A 17,379-nucleotide genomic window follows, 5' to 3' on the forward strand; every position below is an offset into this window, starting at 1 on the left:
CTCGGCTCCCAGCCCCACAGCATCCTCAGCCCCCAGCTGCACAGTGGGGCGCTGGCCACTCGGCTCCCAGCCCCACAGCATCCTCAGCCCCCAGCTGCACAGTGGGGCGCTGGCCACTCGGCTCCCAGCCCCACAGCATCCTCAGCCCCCAGCTGCGCAGTGGGGTGCTGGCCACTCGGCTCCCGGCCCCACAGCATCCTCAGCCCCCAGCTGCGCAGTGGGGTGCTGGCCACTCGGCTCCCGGCCCCACAGCATCTTCAGCCCCCAGCTGTGCAGTGGGGTGCTGGCCACTCGGCTCCCGGTCCCACAGCATCCTCAGCCCCCAGCTGTGCAGTGGGGCGCTGGCCACTCGGCTCCCAGCCCCCCAGTCCCTCAGCATCCCCAGTCCCCAGCTGAGCCGGCTGAGCTTGGCTGTTGCCAACATTCGTTCAGCAGATTCAATCCCCATGGATAATAGTTGGGCATAGAAAAGAGGCTGCACTCTGGCCAGAGACCAGCTCCCAGCCACAGCCTGCTGAGCCCCCAGACACAGAGCCAGGAGGAGCTGGAGGGAGGAAGGGAGCCCCAGGCCTGCTCAGGCTGTGTGTGCAGGGAGAGCAGCCGGGGGCAGAGGCCGGGGGAGGAGTGACACTGGGATGGGATGCAGAGGAGAGCAGGTGAGTTGGAGGCAAAAGGATGGGAGGACCTAGAGAGACAGAAGAAAAGGTCCTGGGTGGCCATGCGGGGAGTGGCAGGGGACTCGGCCCCTTGCGGGGTGCAGCGCTGGAGGGAGGCAAGCCCCGTCCTCCCAGCGTGGCTCCCCCTAGCCGGCTCCCCCTTTTGTTCCAGCTCTCCATCCACGAGCGTGAGGACAACCCCGAGGGCTACTTGCTGGTGATGAAGGGCGCGCCGGAGCGCATCCTGGACCGCTGCTCCACCATCCTGGCGCAGGGCCAGGAACTGCCCCTGGACGAGGAGATGAGAGACGCCTTCCAGAATGCCTACCTCGAGCTGGGCGGGCTGGGGGAGCGAGTGCTGGGTGAGGGCACCCGGGCACTGTCGGGGGGAGAGGGCTGGGGGGGGTACACGGGGGGAGATTGTGAAAGAGTGAACACCATGCGTGCGTGCGTGTGTGTGTGCAGGGGGGATTGGGAGTAACAACAGGGCAGGGATGATTGTGCACAGGGTTGGCGGGGGTGTCTGGCTGTGGCTCACGCTGGCGCTCTCGGCTCTCCCAGGCTTCTGCCACCTCCACCTACCCCAAGACAAGTTTCCCCGGGGGTTCAAATTTGACGCAGACGAGATCAACTTCCCCACCACCGGCCTGTGCTTCGTGGGGCTCATGTCCATGATCGACCCGCCCCGGGCGGCTGTGCCTGACGCTGTGGGCAAGTGCCGGAGCGCAGGGATTAAGGTAAGACCCTTCGTCAGAGATCTCATTGCCAGGTCAGGCGAGCCCATACTCCAGGCTGAGGGCAGAGCAGCCCACGCAGGTGGGGCCATGCGGACAGCCAGCTTGGCTTGCTGCCATGCTGGATACAAAGCCAGGGACCCTGTGCGAAACCCAGCAGGCATGATGCCTTGGCCCAGACACTGCATTGTCAGAAGCAGAACCCACTGGCTCCTACTTTAACCACTAGACCACACTCCCCGCTGCATCTAGGAGTCCTGACTCCCAGCCATCCTGCTCTAAACACTCCTCCCAGTATTGGCTCCCAGACCACTACTTAAACCACTAGACCGCACTCCCCGCTGTGTTTAGGAGTCCTGTTTCCAGCTATCATCCCCAGTCTAAAAACTCGACCTTGCTCCACTCCTAGAGCTGGGAATAGAACCCAGGAGTCCTGGCTCCCAGCTGCCCTGCTCTTACCACTAGTCCCTACTCCTCCCAGAGCTGGGAACTGAACCCAGGAATCCTGGCTCCCAACTCCATTGCCATGGCACTGGGCCCTGCACATCAGTGTCCATGTCTTAACTGCTGCGTGGCTCCACCCCCAGGTGATCATGGTGACCGGTGACCACCCCATCACCGCCAAGGCCATCGCCAAGGGTGTGGGCATCATCTCCGAGGGCAACGAGACGGTGGAGGACATTGCAGCCCGGCTCAACATCCCCGTTGGCCAAGTCAACCCTAGGTAGGCTGGCCCTGGCTCCCAGGGTCCCCCGTCCAGGCTGTGGGGAACTGGCCAGCCCTGACGCTGTCTCTCCCTACAGGGAAGCCAAGGCCTGCGTGGTGCACGGCTCTGACCTCAAGGACATGACTGGGGAGCAGCTGGACGAGATCCTCAAGAACCACACGGAGATTGTCTTTGCCCGCACCTCTCCCCAGCAGAAGCTCATCATCGTGGAGGGCTGCCAGAGACAGGTGAGAGCCTGTGCCCGATCCCTGAGCACTCAGCCTGCCCCCTGCTGGCCAGCCTGACCCACACACCTGCCCCACTGGGGAGGCCTAGGCCAGTGCCCCCCAGGCTGCACGCCCCCGGGGACGGCTCTCAGCCTCGGTCACTCTGAATGGCTGGCTGGCCAGCGCAGCCAGGTGGGGAAAGGTCCTTGCCCTTCCGAAACTTGCCACCCTGCCCTGCTTCTAATAGAGCTGGGCACTATGGGTTAGTGACCCCCAGGGGAATTGCCATGGATACCACAGCACTCGTGTGTCCATGGGTTGAGCTGTGCCCAGCTGGCATGAAGGCTCGGTGCCATCTGGGCAGCTCTGCTCTCCTCCAGATGATCGCCGTGTGGTCCAGCTCCTAACCGGCAAGCTCAGAGCCATGCCCACAAGGGCTACCCCCTCCCCTAGCGCAGAACCCCCAGGACATAAAAGGGGAGTAATTGCTCTAGGCACTAGACCCCACTCCACTCCCAGAGCTGGGAACAGAACCCAGGAGTCCTGACTCCCAACTGCCCTGCTCAAACCACTAAACTCCACTCCCCATCCAAATCGGGACTAGAACCCAGGAGCCCTGGCTCTCAGCCCCCCACTGCTGTAACCTCTAGACCCCCCTGCCCATCCGGAGTAAGAAATAGAACCCAGGAGTCCTGACACCTAGGCCTCCTCGCTGTGACCAATACCTGCCAATCTCCTCCTGGAGCTAGGAGTAGAATTCAGGGGTCCTGTTCCCTCCAGCCTTTCTTTCACCCCCAACCCATGCAGCCCCTTGTAGCTCAAGGACTCACTCACCAGCCCCATCTTGGGGGGGGGGCGGGAGGCAGGAGCCCCTCCTGCCCAGCCCCGAGCCCTGCGATGTGTGGTGGGGATTGGGTGACAGTCCTGGGGCGAATGCAGTGACTTGTGCCATGTTTGGCCCAAACATCAGTGCTATCTGGGCAGGAGGGACCTGGCCAGGATTGGGCGTGTACGTCCCCTCCAGCCCCACAGCACCCCCTACAGCACTGTTGTGCAGTGGAACCAGTGCCCCCTGCTTAGTAACCCCCCCCCCCACACACACACACAGTGCCCTTTCCTTGGGGGTCTCCCACCCTGCCCAGCTCCCAGCTTGAGGGCTGGTACTGCCCCCTCCCGGTGCTGATCCTGCCTCTCCCTCCTTAGGGGGCCATCGTGGCCGTGACAGGGGATGGCGTGAACGACTCCCCCGCCCTGAAGAAGGCTGACATTGGCATCGCCATGGGCATCGCCGGCTCCGACGTCTCCAAGCAGGCGGCCGACATGATCCTGCTGGACGACAACTTCGCCTCCATCGTGACGGGGGTGGAGGAAGGTGGGTGCCCAGGCTGGTGTGGGGGCAGGGAGGCAGGCAGTGCCCTCCCTCCCTGCATCCCTCTCCCTGTTCCCTCAAACCCAGCCAATTTGTGACCTGGACATCAACCAAGAACCAGGCAAGCACCAGGATCCAGGGCACCCGAGGACGTGGGCCTGGCACTGGCTCGTCCAGCCCAGCCGCCGCCCCGGATCAGCACCCTGCTGCCTTGCTGTGAGGAGCGCTGGAGCAGTCCTCCAACAACAGAGCCCTGATGGGTGCCCAAAGCTCCCAGAGCTGGCTGGAGCAAGCTGTGTGCCGGCCCACGCCGGAGTAGGCTGGTGCTGCTGGGCTTGGAGCCTGGCCCGGTGTCACTATCTCTGGGCCAGGCTGGCACCCAGTATGCTGAAAGTGGAGGAAGCTGATGTTGCCACTTCCCTGATTGTGCCAGGCCTTGCCAGAGGCAGCAACACGGCATTCCTCGCCCCTTCTGATCCCTCCACTCACCCACCCACCCACATTACCATCTTTGTCCTCTGCCCAGCCCCCCTCTGCCCCACGACTCTAGCTCTCCCTGTGCTTGCTCTTGCCAGGCCGCCTGATCTTCGATAACCTCAAGAAATCCATTGCCTACACGCTGACCAGTAACATCCCCGAGATCACCCCCTTCCTGCTCTTCATCATCATCAATATCCCGCTGCCCCTGGGCACCGTCACCATCCTCTGCATCGACCTGGGCACTGATATGGTGAGGGACGGGCGCTGTCTGGTGGGGGAAGGGAGCAGGGGTGTGATGGGATGGGGGAAGGTGTGGAGTGATATCATAAATGGGGGAGGGGTGAATGAGAGCGGGGTGGGGGAGGAGAGCAATGCCCCAGGGCAGGGGGTGGCACTAACAGGAGTTTCCGCGCCTCTGCCCTTAGCCTTGGCCACAGCTGAGCCCAGAAGATGCCCCTTCTCCTGCCCGTGGCTCAGGGGCACTGAGTCCCTCATGGGCGCCAGGGCGAACTGGGTGCAGCAAGCTGCCAGGTCCGCTGGGGGACCCGAGGGGCCGGGTCTGGGGATTGGGCCCTGCAGGCAGTGAGGCCAATAGCTCCTTCTCCTCCTGGCATAGGGATGGAAGCAGTGAGGATTCAAGCCTGGCTTCGTTTGCATGGCGCAGTGGGCTCTGCCCTCCCTGGGCTCTGGGCAGCCCCACTCCCTGCGTCCCAGGCCCCAGCCCTGGGCCACCGTGGCAGGAAGAGGGTGGTTTGAGTTGGTAGCACCAATCCCAGACTGGCTGCACTACGGTTTGTGCTCAGTGTTATGGCATGGAAGTCCCCCAGCCCTCAGCACAGCCCCCCTGAGTGGGCTGCAGCATGCTGGTGCCACGTGGCCATGTAGGTGCCTTGCACTGGCCTGGCTCTGCTGGGCAAAATCATACCCCTCCCGCCATGTCTCAGCCTGTCTCAATGGGGGCAATCCAAGCTGAATAACCCATAGGCTAGATGGATGCATGGGTGGATGGGCAAGGCAGTCAGTGGGCGGAGGGAGGGAAGGATGGACAGGCAGGTCAGTGGATGGAGGGAGGGAAGGACAGGTCGGTCAGTGGATAGATGGAAGTGGGGAGGGAGGGTTGGACAGGCAGGTCAGTGGATGGAGGGATGGACAGGCAGGTCAGTGGATAGATGGAAGAGGGGAGGGAGGGAAGGACAGGCAGGTCAGTGGGGCTTGGAGGGATGGAGACCCTGCAGACTCCGAGCAGGGAGAGTGGAGGTGGGGCGGGTGCCAGGAGACAAGGGGATTGCAGTGAGCCCAGGAGAACTGAAGCTGACTCTCGGGCGGCCTTTCCAAGCCACACAGTCTATGGGGCCATGGACTCGTTTCCTCCCTGGACGCATCATTATTGAGCAGTTCAAACCGGGCTGGAGATGCCCTCGCTGTACCACCAGACAATCCCGCCCCGGGGGATGGGCCACGGAAGGTTCTCCATCCCCAGAGCGTGGGAGCCTGGAGTCCAACAAGGAGCTTAGGCCTGGATCTGAGCCCTGAGTCCCTCCCTCAAGATGCCACGGGAGGAAGGGGCTTCCTAGCTCTGTTGAGGAGGAGTCCCTGGACCCCAGCCCCATTCACTCCCGGCCCCTCCTGCCCCGCCAGGTCCCCGCTATCTCCCTGGCCTATGAAGCCGCAGAAAGCGACATCATGAAGAGGCAGCCGCGGAACCCCAAGACGGACAAGCTGGTGAATGAGCGACTCATCAGCATGGCCTATGGGCAGATCGGTGAGTGGGGCTGTGGGCACTGGCTGCACCCCGGAGCTGAGACCCCCAGCCCAGGGGCTGCAGGAAGATATGCTGGTGGTTCAATAGAGGGTGCTCTCCCACGACTTAGGACTGAACCCGGTACCCCAGTGTGGCAGCAGGGGGCACTGTGCTGCAGGGAGCAGTGGGGGTTAGCACTGACAAGTACCCCAGTGTGGCAGCAGGGGGCACTGTGCTGCGGGGAGCAGTGGGGGTTAGCACTGACAAGTACCCCAGTGTGGCAGCAGGGGGTGCTGTGCTGCGGGGAGCAGTGGGGGTTGGCACCGACCAGTACCCCAGCGTGGCAGCAGGGGGTGCTGTGCTGCGGGGAGCAGTGGAGGTTGGCACCGACCAGTACCCCAGCGTGGTACCAGAGGGCGCTGTGCTGTGGGAAGCAGTGGAGGTTGGCACCGACCAGTACCCCAGCTTGGCAGTAGGGGGCGCTGTGCTGTGGGAAGCAGTGGAGGTTGGCACCGACCAGTACCCCAGCTTGGCAGCAGGGGGCGCTGTGCTGTGGGAAGCAGTGGAGGTTGGCACCGACCAGTACCCCAGCTTGGCAGCAGGGGGCGCTGTGCTGTGGGAAGCAGTGGAGGTTGGCACTGACCAGTACCCCAGCTTGGCAGCAGGGGGCGCTGTGCTGCTGGAGGTGGCACCATCCAGGTGAGACACACAGCTCTGGTGCAGCAGCCCAGGTGAGGCCCCACTCAGCCCTGCTGGAGTAACCGTCTGCAGCACCGGAGGCTCCTGGGGGCGAGGGCCTTGCCCTTGCAGCCCACCCAGCCTGCGCAGGGCTCTGGCCTGTCAGCTGAGCCACGCCCCAGTTGGGAGTGAGCCGCATGCAGCGCCAACAGGCCGTGCCGAGCAGCTGGGGTGCTGGGCGGGTCCGTGGAGAGACTGACTCCTTCGCAGTTCGGGCTGGTACTGGACAACCAGGAAGGAAGGAGCATTTACAGGTCTCTCCTTCTCTCTCTCTGCCACCCTTCCCACCTACTCTGCCATCCCCCCCGCAGGTATGATCCAGGCCCTGGGCGGGTTTTTCACCTACTTTGTGATCTTGGCGGAGAACGGGTTCCTGCCGTCCACCCTGCTGGGCATCCGCCTGGATTGGGACGACCGCTCCAAAAATGACCTGGAGGACAGCTACGGGCAGGAGTGGGTGAGTGCAGCCCCAGGGAGCCGGGGGCAGGCAGGGCCCCATTTCTCCCCCTGTAGCATTTGCAGAGCTCCCATCAGCCCCCCTCGCAGCTGGAGGACAGGGTACCACTGAGGGGCCGCCTGTGTGGTGTGGGGAGAGGCGTCTTGGTGCCCGAGGGAGCCAGCTGCCCTCCCTCGTGCCCAGTGTCCCATCCCTGTCCCCACAGACCTATGAGCAGCGCAAGGTGGTGGAGTTCACCTGCCACACGGCCTTCTTTGCCAGCATCGTGGTGGTGCAGTGGGCCGACCTCATCATCTGCAAGACCCGGAGGAACTCCGTCTTCCAGCAGGGCATGAAGTGAGTCCCAGCCCACCCACCCCCCTCAGTCCTGCACCCTTCCGCTCACACAGGACCTGCAGGACTTCTGTCCCCATGTGATGACAGGGGAGGCCCAGTGCCCCAGGGGGAGCTGCGCTGCAGGAAGTGGAGAGTGGGGCTCAGTAGGGGGCTCCCTGCTTGCAAGCAGTGCCTGCCCCCACGTGGCACTAGGGGGCACTGTGCTGCTGGCCGGTCCATCGCTCAGATGAGCCATAAGCCAGCGGTTCTGCTCGCGCCTCCTGGGTGAGCAAATTCCTGATCCCAGCCGGCTTTGCCCCGCCCCCTCAGCACACACCGAAGCCCCCCGCCCATAATCTCCCACCCAAAGCCCTCTGTCCCTGGGACTCCTCGCACTTCTCTGTGGGCTGCCGCAGGCTGGGGCCAGGGCTTGGAGCGGGTTGCTGACCCCCATTTCCTGTGTTGTGTTCTTCTCCACTCCAGGAACAAAATTCTGATTTTTGGTCTCCTTGAAGAGACGGCCTTGGCCGCCTTCCTGTCTTACTGCCCCGGCATGGGAGTGGCGCTACGGATGTACCCGCTCAAGTGAGTGACACGCGGCCATGGGGCAGGGCCCTGAAGGGCACAGACAGCAGGAAGCTGCTGCCCCCCGTCGTGGGGTGATGGGCCCGTGCCTCGGCCAGGCTCCCTTTCCCCAGCACAGTCACTGAGTGGCGCAATCCAGCCTCCACCCCCACAGGGTCTCCCCAGCAGCGCGGTCCCTAATGCTCCCCCGCCCCCCCGTGCTTCAGAGTCCCCCCAGCAGCAGAGTCCCTAGAGCTCCCCCCGGCAGGGTCCCCCCTGGCGATGCAGTCCCTAGGGCTCCCCCCCGCAGGGTCCCCCCTGGCGGCGCAGTCCCTAGGGCTCCCCCCAGCAGGGTCCCCCCCGGCGACGCAGTCCCTAGGGCTCCCCCCAGCAGGGTCCCCCCGGCGACGCAGTCCCTAGGGCTCCCCCCAGCAGGGTCCCCCCGGCGATGCAGTCCCTAGGGCTCCCCCCAGCAGGGTCCCCCCTGGCGGCGCAGTCCCTAGGGCTCCCCCCAGCAGGGTCCCCCCCGGCGACGCAGTCCCTAGGGCTCCCTCCAGCAGGGTCCCCCCCGGCAGCGCAGTTCCTAGGGCTCCCTCCAGCAGGGTCCCCCCTGGCGGCGCAGTTCCTAGGGCTCCCTCCAGCAGGGTCCCCCCTGGCGATGCAGTCCCTAGGGCTCCCCCCAGCAGGGTCCCCCCTGGCGGCGCAGTTCCTAGGGCTCCTCCCCGCAGGGTCCCCCCCGGCTGCGCAGTCCCCTAGCGCTCTCCCTCCTCAGGTCCCCCCCCCGAGTGGCACAGTCCCTAGCACTTCCCCTGGCAAGGTCCCCCCATTGATGCGGTCCCTACTGCTCCCCCCCAGCATCACCTCGTGGCACAGCCCCTAACGCTCCCCCTGCCCCCCACAGGGTCACCTGGTGGTTCTGCGCCTTCCCCTACAGCCTGCTGATCTTCGTGTACGATGAAGTGCGGAAGCTGATCCTTCGGCGTTATCCTGGCGGTGAGCTCCTGCCCCCTCAGTGCCATGGGCCCCCCCTCCCTCCCGTCCACGCTTTGTCATGCCCCCCCGCCCCGCACAGTGCCACTCGCTCCCACCCACTCCCCCGCTCACACTCTGACAGATAGCTCCCCAGCTCCCTCCATCCCTGCTGCCCTGGGCCAGGGTTCAACCTGGTGCCTGGGAGGAGAAGGCAACAGGCCTTGGTGCCCTGGGTTTGCATTGGGGCGCTTGAGCTGCCCGCTGGCAGAGACGCTCGGCTCTAGAGGGAGGCTGTGCCACGCAGGGAATGGACATCATGTCCCCGCCAGCCCAGGCCCATGTCTGACCCACTGTACCTCTCACCCTGCCCTGGCACTGCCATCCCCCAGCCAAGTGCACGCCCTGGAGCCGGGGGCTCCGTCTCTGCCTGCTCCCCCATTTGCTGGCACTGACAAGCTTCTCTCCCTTCCTTTCCCAGGCTGGGTGGAGAAGGAGACGTATTACTGAGCTGGGCCGGCCAGGCGGATTCTCTCTCCACGTCGCCTGGCAGGGAGGGCACTGCTCCGCCAAGGCCGCCTGGCACCACCACAAACCTTAGAGCAGAATGGGGGGGAGGGGGCATCAGCATCACACGCTGTCCTGTGTAGATCTAACGCGTAGGCACTAACCCTGCCGGGACGAGGGGACGAGACGCCGGATCCCTGTCCTGGTAGCTAGGCGGGGAGGTAGGTGGAGCAGGCCTGACTCCAATGGGCCCCTGCTGATTTCCATGTGGGGAGGGGGGGTGGCTTGATAAGACACAGAGACCCTGGAAGGGCCTATGGGGGAGAGCAGGGAGCCAGGCTCTGGTGGGTCCCAGCCGGGCTTTGTGGAGCCAGCAGCCCTTGGCCAGAGAAAAAGTGAGTGAATATGTGGGGGGCACCCTAGGGCCCCTGGTGTGAGCATAGGCGCCGACTCCGTGGGTGCTCCAGCCCTGGAGCACCCATGGGGAAAAATTGGTGGGTGCTCTGCATCCACTGGCAGCTCCCCGCCCCCCTCGCCCCAGCTCATCTCCGCCTCCTCCCTTGAGCGCGCCTTTCTCGTTTCTCCCCCTAGCTCCCAGAGCTTGCCTGGCTCGCGGCGTAACACGCTGTGGGAGGGAGGGGGAGGAGCGGGAACACGTCATGCTCAGGGGAGAGCTGCGGCCAGAGTGGGGATTTGGGGAAGGGGTTGGAATGGGGGCGGGGCCGGGGCAGGGGGGCGCGAGCCCCCACCGGGGCCATGAAAAGTTGGTGCCGATGCCCATGGGGAAAAATTAGTGGATCCTCTGCACCCGCTGGCAGCCAAGCTCTCCTCCCTGCCCCCCCAGCTCACCTCCGCCTCCTCCCCTGAGCGCGCCGCCTCCCCGCTCCTCCGCCTACCTCCCAGCGCTTGCCGAGCTGAGGGGGGGTCGAGCACCCACCGGCGCAAGCAGAAGTCAGCACCTATGGGTGTGAGGATGAAAGGCACCCACAGGTAGGGTGACCACCTGTCCCGAATCAGGCAGGACAGTGCCGAAATGCACAGTTCAAGCCCCGGTCCCGGGACAGGCTCGGGGGGGTGCCAGCCTCTTCTCAGTGGTGTGGGGCTGAGGTAGGCCTTAGGCCGCCATTGCCACAAGGGCCCCCCCCCAGCTCCTCCTCCTCACCCCCTGAGATCCCCCCCCAGGGGGCAGGCTGAAAGCTGGAGCTGGGCCATAGTAAGAGCCACCCAGGGAGCCCGGGCCGCTGTGGGGAGCCCCAGACCCTGCACCTGCCCTGAGCGGCACATGCCGGGAGGCAGGGACACAAGATGCTCTCAAGCACCCCAGCCCCCCACTCAGGGCAGGTGGAGGCTCTGGGCTCCCTGCAGCAGCCTGGGCTCCCTGGGTGGCTCTTACCACAGCCTGGGTCTGGCTTCTGGCCTGGCCAGGGGGCAGGGCCTTGAGGGGGAAGAGGAGGAGCAGGGGGTGGAGCCACAGAGAGGGGCGGGGCTCCTGCATGCATCGCACTTCTGCTTTTTGAAAAGGTGGTCACCCTACCCCCGGGCCTGGCATGTAGTGGCTCCGCAAGGCTGCGAGCAGATCCCCAGCCCCCCCACACCACTGGGTGGGGGTGCTGGGGGGTTGTTTGCTGGGGCAACACTGCCCTGGGTGGGGAGGCAGGGGGTCTGGTCACTGCTCTGGGTGGGGCTGGGGGGGCTGGGGGTCTGGTCACTGTTCTGGGCAGAGGGGAGGGGAGAAGGGTCTGGTCACAGCCCCATGTGGCAGAGGGAGGGTCCAGGGAGTCTGGTCACTGCTCTGGGCTGGAGGTGGAGGGGCAGAGGAGCCCCCAGAAGCAGGCGCCTCGTATGTCGAAGATGTGCAATAAAAGTAATTTAACCCCTTCCTGCCTCGGAGTTCCTTCAGCTCCACGGCCAGTCACAGCCACAAGCCTGCTTGGGAAGCAGGGACTAGAATGTGGGACTTGGCCTCTGGCTCCATCACCTCTGCCTCTGGGCTAACGGGGAGCACGTCCAGCCCTCGCCCTTGAGCCTCTCGAGGGCAGCACGAGGGTGTCGTGTTCCTCGGTGCCAGAGCCGGGCTGGCCTCAGAGCTGGTCACCCCAGCTGGGCTCAGTGTCGTCCGCCAGGCATGGCTGAGGCCTGTTTGAATACAGTGTTGTACGCACCGCACCACCTAGTGGCTGAACAGTATGATACAGTTTAACGTCCCATTACCTCTCCCTCTTTAAGTTCTACATTCCCATTATTTACCATAGTTACACTGACACGCTCTCTTTGAAGTTCAGTGCGGATCAGGCTGTTGAGTGTCTCTAAATCATGCTGGTTTCCTAATTACAGAACCTGAACATGGAACAACTTGGTCATCTGGCTGTCCGTTAGTTACAACTGGCTCTGGTCGGTTTGGCAGCCTTCTTGATCTGCATCTGCCATCTGCAGAGTTTGCTTTGCTGATTGTTCTTTCTGAGGAGCAAACTGTAGATGCTGATGATTGCTGCTGAACTCTCCATTGTCGGTCTCGATCACATGTGATCTGGGCTCTGAATTCTTTTTCTGTAAGAAAACTGTAAGTAGATCTTGGAGGTCTCGACCAAGGTACTTTACCATCCCTACTATACCTCTCAGTTCTGGTCCATTCTATTCTCAAATTGCTTTTACTTTCTCAGGGCTAGGACTGATTCCATCTTGTCAGTTCCAAAAACTCGATTTGGGATAGGCAGAAAATGTATTTTTCTTGTTTACCTTGAATCCAGCCTGACTGATGAGGCTTCGGACTTCATTGTGTGTTTTGGTGTGGTTCTTCCATGAAAACTACAACTCCATTTGACAGGTTTCAGAGTAACAGCCATGTTAGTCTGTATTCGCAAAAAGAAAAGGAGTACTTGTGGCACCTTAGAGACTAACCAATTTATTTGACCATGAGCTTTCGTGAGCTACAGCTACTTCATCATCCGATGAAGTGAGCTGTAGCTCACGAAAGCTCATGCTCAAATAAATTGGTTAGTCTCTAAGGTGCCACAAGTACTCCTTTTCTTTTTGCGAACTCCATTTGAGTCTGCTAACAGTGCTGCCATTTCTCTTTGGAAAATTTCAGGTGCTCTGGCAATCCCAAAAGGTGATCGTCAAAAGCAAAATCTCCCAAAGGGTGTGATCAGTGGAATCAGTTTAGCACTTTCTTTGGCTAAAGAAATTTGCCAGAATCCGCTCAAGGCATCCAGCTTGGAGAAGCTCCTTCACTAGAGGTTTTCAAAAGGAGGCCAGGGAGCCATCTGTCTTGGATGGTTTAGACACAACAAATCCTGCATCTTGGCAGGATGTGAGACTAGATGACCCTTGCGGTCCCTTCTAATCTGTGGTTCTATGAATACTGGAACTCCTTTCACTTTGGAGAGGAAATCATCCAGTGTTGGGAGGATATATTTTTCTCTTACAACTGCTTCATTAAGTCTTTTAAGATGATTTATATTTTTAAATTATTTTTTATAACTGGTACCATTGGGGTGCACCACACTGCTGGCTCAGAGATTTTCTCAATTATGCTAGTTAGCTCCATTCTCTTTAACTCAGTTTGCACTTTATGAAGTAATGGGATAGAAATCCTGCTAGGTGCATGTACACTATATGGCTCAGCTTTGTCTCTTCAGGTGATTTGTACTGGATTTCCTTTCAGAAGTCCAAGTTCACCAAATATTCCATTGAATTTTTCCACCTTTCTCACTAGACACCATCATGGTTGCCACACTGCGACTCAGAACATTGTTGGTCTGTGATCCTTTGATCACATACACTTTGAATGCATAGCTTTTGCTTTTGTAAGTTGTTTCTGTGGTGAACTGGCCCATGAAGTTCAGAATCCCTTCAGGGCTAGTCCGGGCTAGACTTCAGCTCTGGGAGGGGTTGAAGGTGATTGTAAGGCCCTTCTGAGGTGACTGTGATGTTAGCTCCTGAGTCAATTTTAAAGTCAATAGTCTTGCCAGGAATATTCAGTTTCACTTTCCAGGCAGGCTCTGTGTCATTATAAGTGTTAGATCCCGGAAACAATGGCTCTTGATGGTCTGTAATATGAATCAAATCCCTGACTAGTTTGGTGCAGCAAAGAGGGGCAAAATGTCCATATTTCATGCATTTATTACACCATGCATCTCTGGTGGGACATGCATCATCTCTTGGGATATGACTTTTTCTACACCTTGTGTGTGTAGGCTGGAATTCATCCCTCTTGGCCTGGGAGTTCTCTCTCCTTGCTTCAGGTCTTATAGGAATGACTTAGCACTCATACTGCATCTATTAACAGCTTCTAAGCTAATTTCTTGTTTTTCAAGTTTGGCAAGTTGCTCTTGGTTTGCTGTGTCACCTGCTCAGACAGCTTTGCTATTTGAATAGCTGTGGCTAGAGTTAAATCTGTCTTCAGCTGTAGCTGACGAGAAAGGTTTTTATCTGTTAACCCAATAACCAGCCTGTCTCTAATATTTTCATGTTTTGCATTCTCAGAATGACAGCCAATGTCTGCAGAGCTCTTATAAAACATTCAACATCTCCCCCTGGCCCTTGAATTCTCTGGTGAAAACATGTTCTTTCATAAACCACATTTTTCTGAGGTGTAAAGTATGCATTAAAAATAGCCAGAACCCTTTCATTTGTGACTGCCTTCATTACAGTCAAAGGCATAAATTACAGATGATACCTGCATGTCTCCAGTTTCTTATACAGCTTTGTAGCAATGCAAAATCTTGTCAAGTACGGCTTCTAGTCTGTCCATAGTGAAGGTTTGTCAAAGCTGAAGTTCTCTGGGGCATTGAAGAGCGGCGTGTTGATGAGATCCTGCAACCTTTGTTGCTGTTTTCCTTCTGGTTTTTTCATAGTTTACTCCTGACATCATGTCATGTTCCTCTGTACCAGATCTGGCCTGGCTACAGAGCTCGCTTATCCACCCCAGATGTATTCATCATAAGATCCCTTAATGCTCTGCCCAGTCTGGCTGACGTCTGGTTAAATAAGGTGCCACCTCACTCTGAACAGTCTATACAGCGTAGCATTCCACTGCATGGGGGCCACCGTCTCCCCTCCCCAGAGCATCACAGCAGGAGGCACCTCCTACCATGGGCTGCTCATGGACATCTCTGGCTGTGAGGCGGGGGCTGTGTATAATACTCTCCTGGCAATGTGGAGGGGGGAGCACATCTGCAGTGGGCCAGCCCCGCCATTCACATGCCATTGGGCCCCTGCCTATTGCATCCTGCCAGCCCCACCCATCACATGCCTTTAGGCCCCTGCCAAGGGCCTGGGCTGGGCTCTTGGTAGGTGCTCAGCAATCACTGGAGGGATGGGGGGTAAACATGAGGGGGATTAGGCAGGAGGACTGGGGGTCAGGGGTTTGGAAGGGCGGAGGAGGAAGAAGTTGTGGAATGGAAGATGTGGGAGGAACGGGCAAGGTGAGGGGGGCAAAGGCAGTTCAGAGAGAAGGCGGAGGCTGGATGGGGATGTGGTGTTGGGACTGACAGGAGGGGCTGGTAGGTAGATTGGGGATGGGAGCAGGTGGGTGGGGTGAAGGCTGGCAAGAATGGGGGAGAGGTGCGGTGGAGGATGGGGGTGAGGGCTGGCAGGGAAGTGGAGGGTAGAAGCAAGGGTGAGGATTTGTGGGGGATGGGGTAGGGGTAGGGGTGAGGGTTGGTGGGGGATGTGGGTGATGGGGTAGGGGTGTGGTGTGACGGGGGGGCTCCCCCTGCCAAAGTGTTGTTCTTGAGTCCTTCTGCTCCCATTCTCTCCCTCCAGCATCTCCTCCCCTGAGAGCAGCCCCGCCCCTGCCCCTGCCATAAGGTGCAAACGCGGGGGGCTGTGTGCCCATCAGGCTCTGCAATGCAGCTCCCACCCTTCGCCCCATGGCTCCAGCAGCATGGATCCCACCCTGGCAATGGCGCCCCCCATTGGCCAGCAGGTGATGCCGCTGCCCGAGCACTCGTGCTGGTAAGAGGAGCTGGGCTGTCGATATAAAAATAAGCCTCTGGGTCAGCAGAAAGAGCCGAAACCCCTCGCGCCTGCTGCCAGGGCCCAGGCATTTCGCACTGATTAAAATAAGAGCAGCTGTTGGGCTATAAATAGAGCCAGGGCATAGCTTGCCTTAAAGACCAGCACTCCCAACAGCGAGAGGTTCGCGACCTGCCCCATGCCACCTGTCCACAGGCAGTCACAGTGGGGCACCTGGCATTCCCTTCCCCCGACTCGCGTTGCCCCAGAGTCCTGGGGGGGTTCGAGGCTCCTGCAGGGTCTGCAAAGCCAGAAGTACTGCACATGGGTGCTAAATCGTGCCAGTGGCTGAGATCAATTTACACATTGCAAAGCCATGGCCAGTGCATGGAAGGATTCACTTAGGCCAATAACGGGGCCCTCTCAGAGAGAAATCCGCCCTTTGCCAGGCTCGCCTTTCTGCCCGCAGAGGGGCCGATCTCACCAGAGCAGCCCAGAAGTTCTCACGATTTGCGTCATGGCCCCGATGAGGATGGGGGCCCCGTTGTGCTGGGCGCTGCGCACACGCAAGGAAAACTTGTGCTCTGCCCCAGAGAGCTTCCAAAGCAAGGATGAGACAAGAGGCCACAGGGCAGTTTGTTTATGGCACTTTCTACCTCTTTGTTTTTTGACACCACAAACTGTTCCCGCCACGTCGCATGTGCCTCGTAGGGGAAAGATGTGCGGGTTGAAGACGCCCACGTTCTCGCCGCAGATGCTTGGGGTCCAGAAACAGCCCCACAGCAAGCCACAGACGTCACCCTCCTACACCGAAGGCCTCGTGCTAATGTTGGCACTGCAGACTGAGCGGTGGAGGGGGCTTGTGGCGAAGGCACCAGCCTGGCACCAGGAGATCAGGGTTCAATTGCTGGCTCTGCCATAGATTCTCTGTGTGATCTTCCCACTGGAGCTAAGCGTGTGGCCTCTCTCCAGCCCTTTGCCGAGGGCTGTGGTCATCCCTGTTGGGAGGGGGCAGCTGTAGGAACAGAAGTGCCTCATTAGACTGGAGGGAATTGAGCTGGGAAAGCAGCATGAGCAATAGCCCCAAAGTGAGTGCGAGGAAGCAGAGTTGCTGCGTTACCCTTACAGTGACCCTTCGGAATAGCAGCGTTATCTCCTTTAACCCAGGGGGGATTAGATCCACCTTGGTCCCATTGTCACTTTGATCCCAGTGCTCCAGGATGTGAGAGCCCTGGCGGAACAGCTCCACCAGGAGAGCTCAAGAGCCCAGCCCCCAGATGTCCCATAGTGAGGGCTGTCCTCTGGGAGAGACAAGTTCAGTCTTGGCTCTTCCATCTTCACATGAGGCAAAGCGGGGATTTGAACTGGCACCTCCCAATCCTGGCTGGGTGCTCCATGCACTGAACTAAAGGATATAAGATCAGGGCGGGGAGCGGGGGCAGGTGTCATCTCCACTTGTGACTCTTCTGTGGGGTTTCAACGTGCTCAGAGCATGTCTAGTAGATCCCCCCATGGGCTGCCTAGTTTGTGAATCCCACTGGGGCTCGAAAGCGAGTTAGGTGCTTGCGGGGGGGGAGGGGGTGTCAGGATCTCTATGTTGGTCCAACCACCCAAATTTAGGTGCCTCAGGGACTTTAACGGTGGAAATTCAGGCGCCGAGGAACTTTCGGCCCCTATAGGGTCAGGAAGCAGCTGAGCAGGGAGTTGTCAATGCCAGTGGTGCCTAAATGTTGGAATGAAGCATTAGGTGCCTACATCCCCCTTGCGAATCCCACCCCTCGGCGCTTTAGAAACTCCCATAAGGCGCCCATCTGCATCTGTAGGCACCTAAACCCCTCTGACATCTAGCCAGAGTTACCAGTTCTGAATGATTTATTTTCTTGAATATCCTTAAAGGCAACACAAGCAACATGAAGCTGGCAAATTAAAAGCAGAGTCCCCTCATCTCTGTGTGCAGG

At 59.9% G+C, this 17,379-nt stretch overlaps 1 protein-coding gene across 1 annotated transcript in view; it reads left to right on the forward strand.

The window, feature by feature from the left end:
- Positions 1-17,379, forward strand: part of LOC311512199 (sodium/potassium-transporting ATPase subunit alpha-2) — a 51,637-nt gene that overhangs the window by 30,524 nt on the left and 3,734 nt on the right. The window contains exons 12-23 of the mRNA XM_084613289.1: positions 829-1,018; positions 1,218-1,393; positions 1,978-2,114; positions 2,194-2,344; positions 3,527-3,695; positions 4,268-4,422; positions 5,811-5,934; positions 6,963-7,108; positions 7,314-7,444; positions 7,907-8,008; positions 8,889-8,980; positions 9,438-12,023. Coding sequence (XP_084469415.1) covers positions 829-1,018; positions 1,218-1,393; positions 1,978-2,114; positions 2,194-2,344; positions 3,527-3,695; positions 4,268-4,422; positions 5,811-5,934; positions 6,963-7,108; positions 7,314-7,444; positions 7,907-8,008; positions 8,889-8,980; positions 9,438-9,466 — 1,602 coding nt within the window. The 3' untranslated portion in view covers positions 9,467-12,023. The remainder of the gene's footprint in view (positions 1-828; positions 1,019-1,217; positions 1,394-1,977; positions 2,115-2,193; positions 2,345-3,526; positions 3,696-4,267; positions 4,423-5,810; positions 5,935-6,962; positions 7,109-7,313; positions 7,445-7,906; positions 8,009-8,888; positions 8,981-9,437; positions 12,024-17,379) is intronic.

This window comes from Lepidochelys olivacea (genome assembly GCF_965140295.1).
Source record: "Lepidochelys olivacea isolate rLepOli2 genome assembly, chromosome: 24".
NCBI classification, from domain to species: domain Eukaryota; kingdom Metazoa; phylum Chordata; order Testudines; family Cheloniidae; genus Lepidochelys; species Lepidochelys olivacea.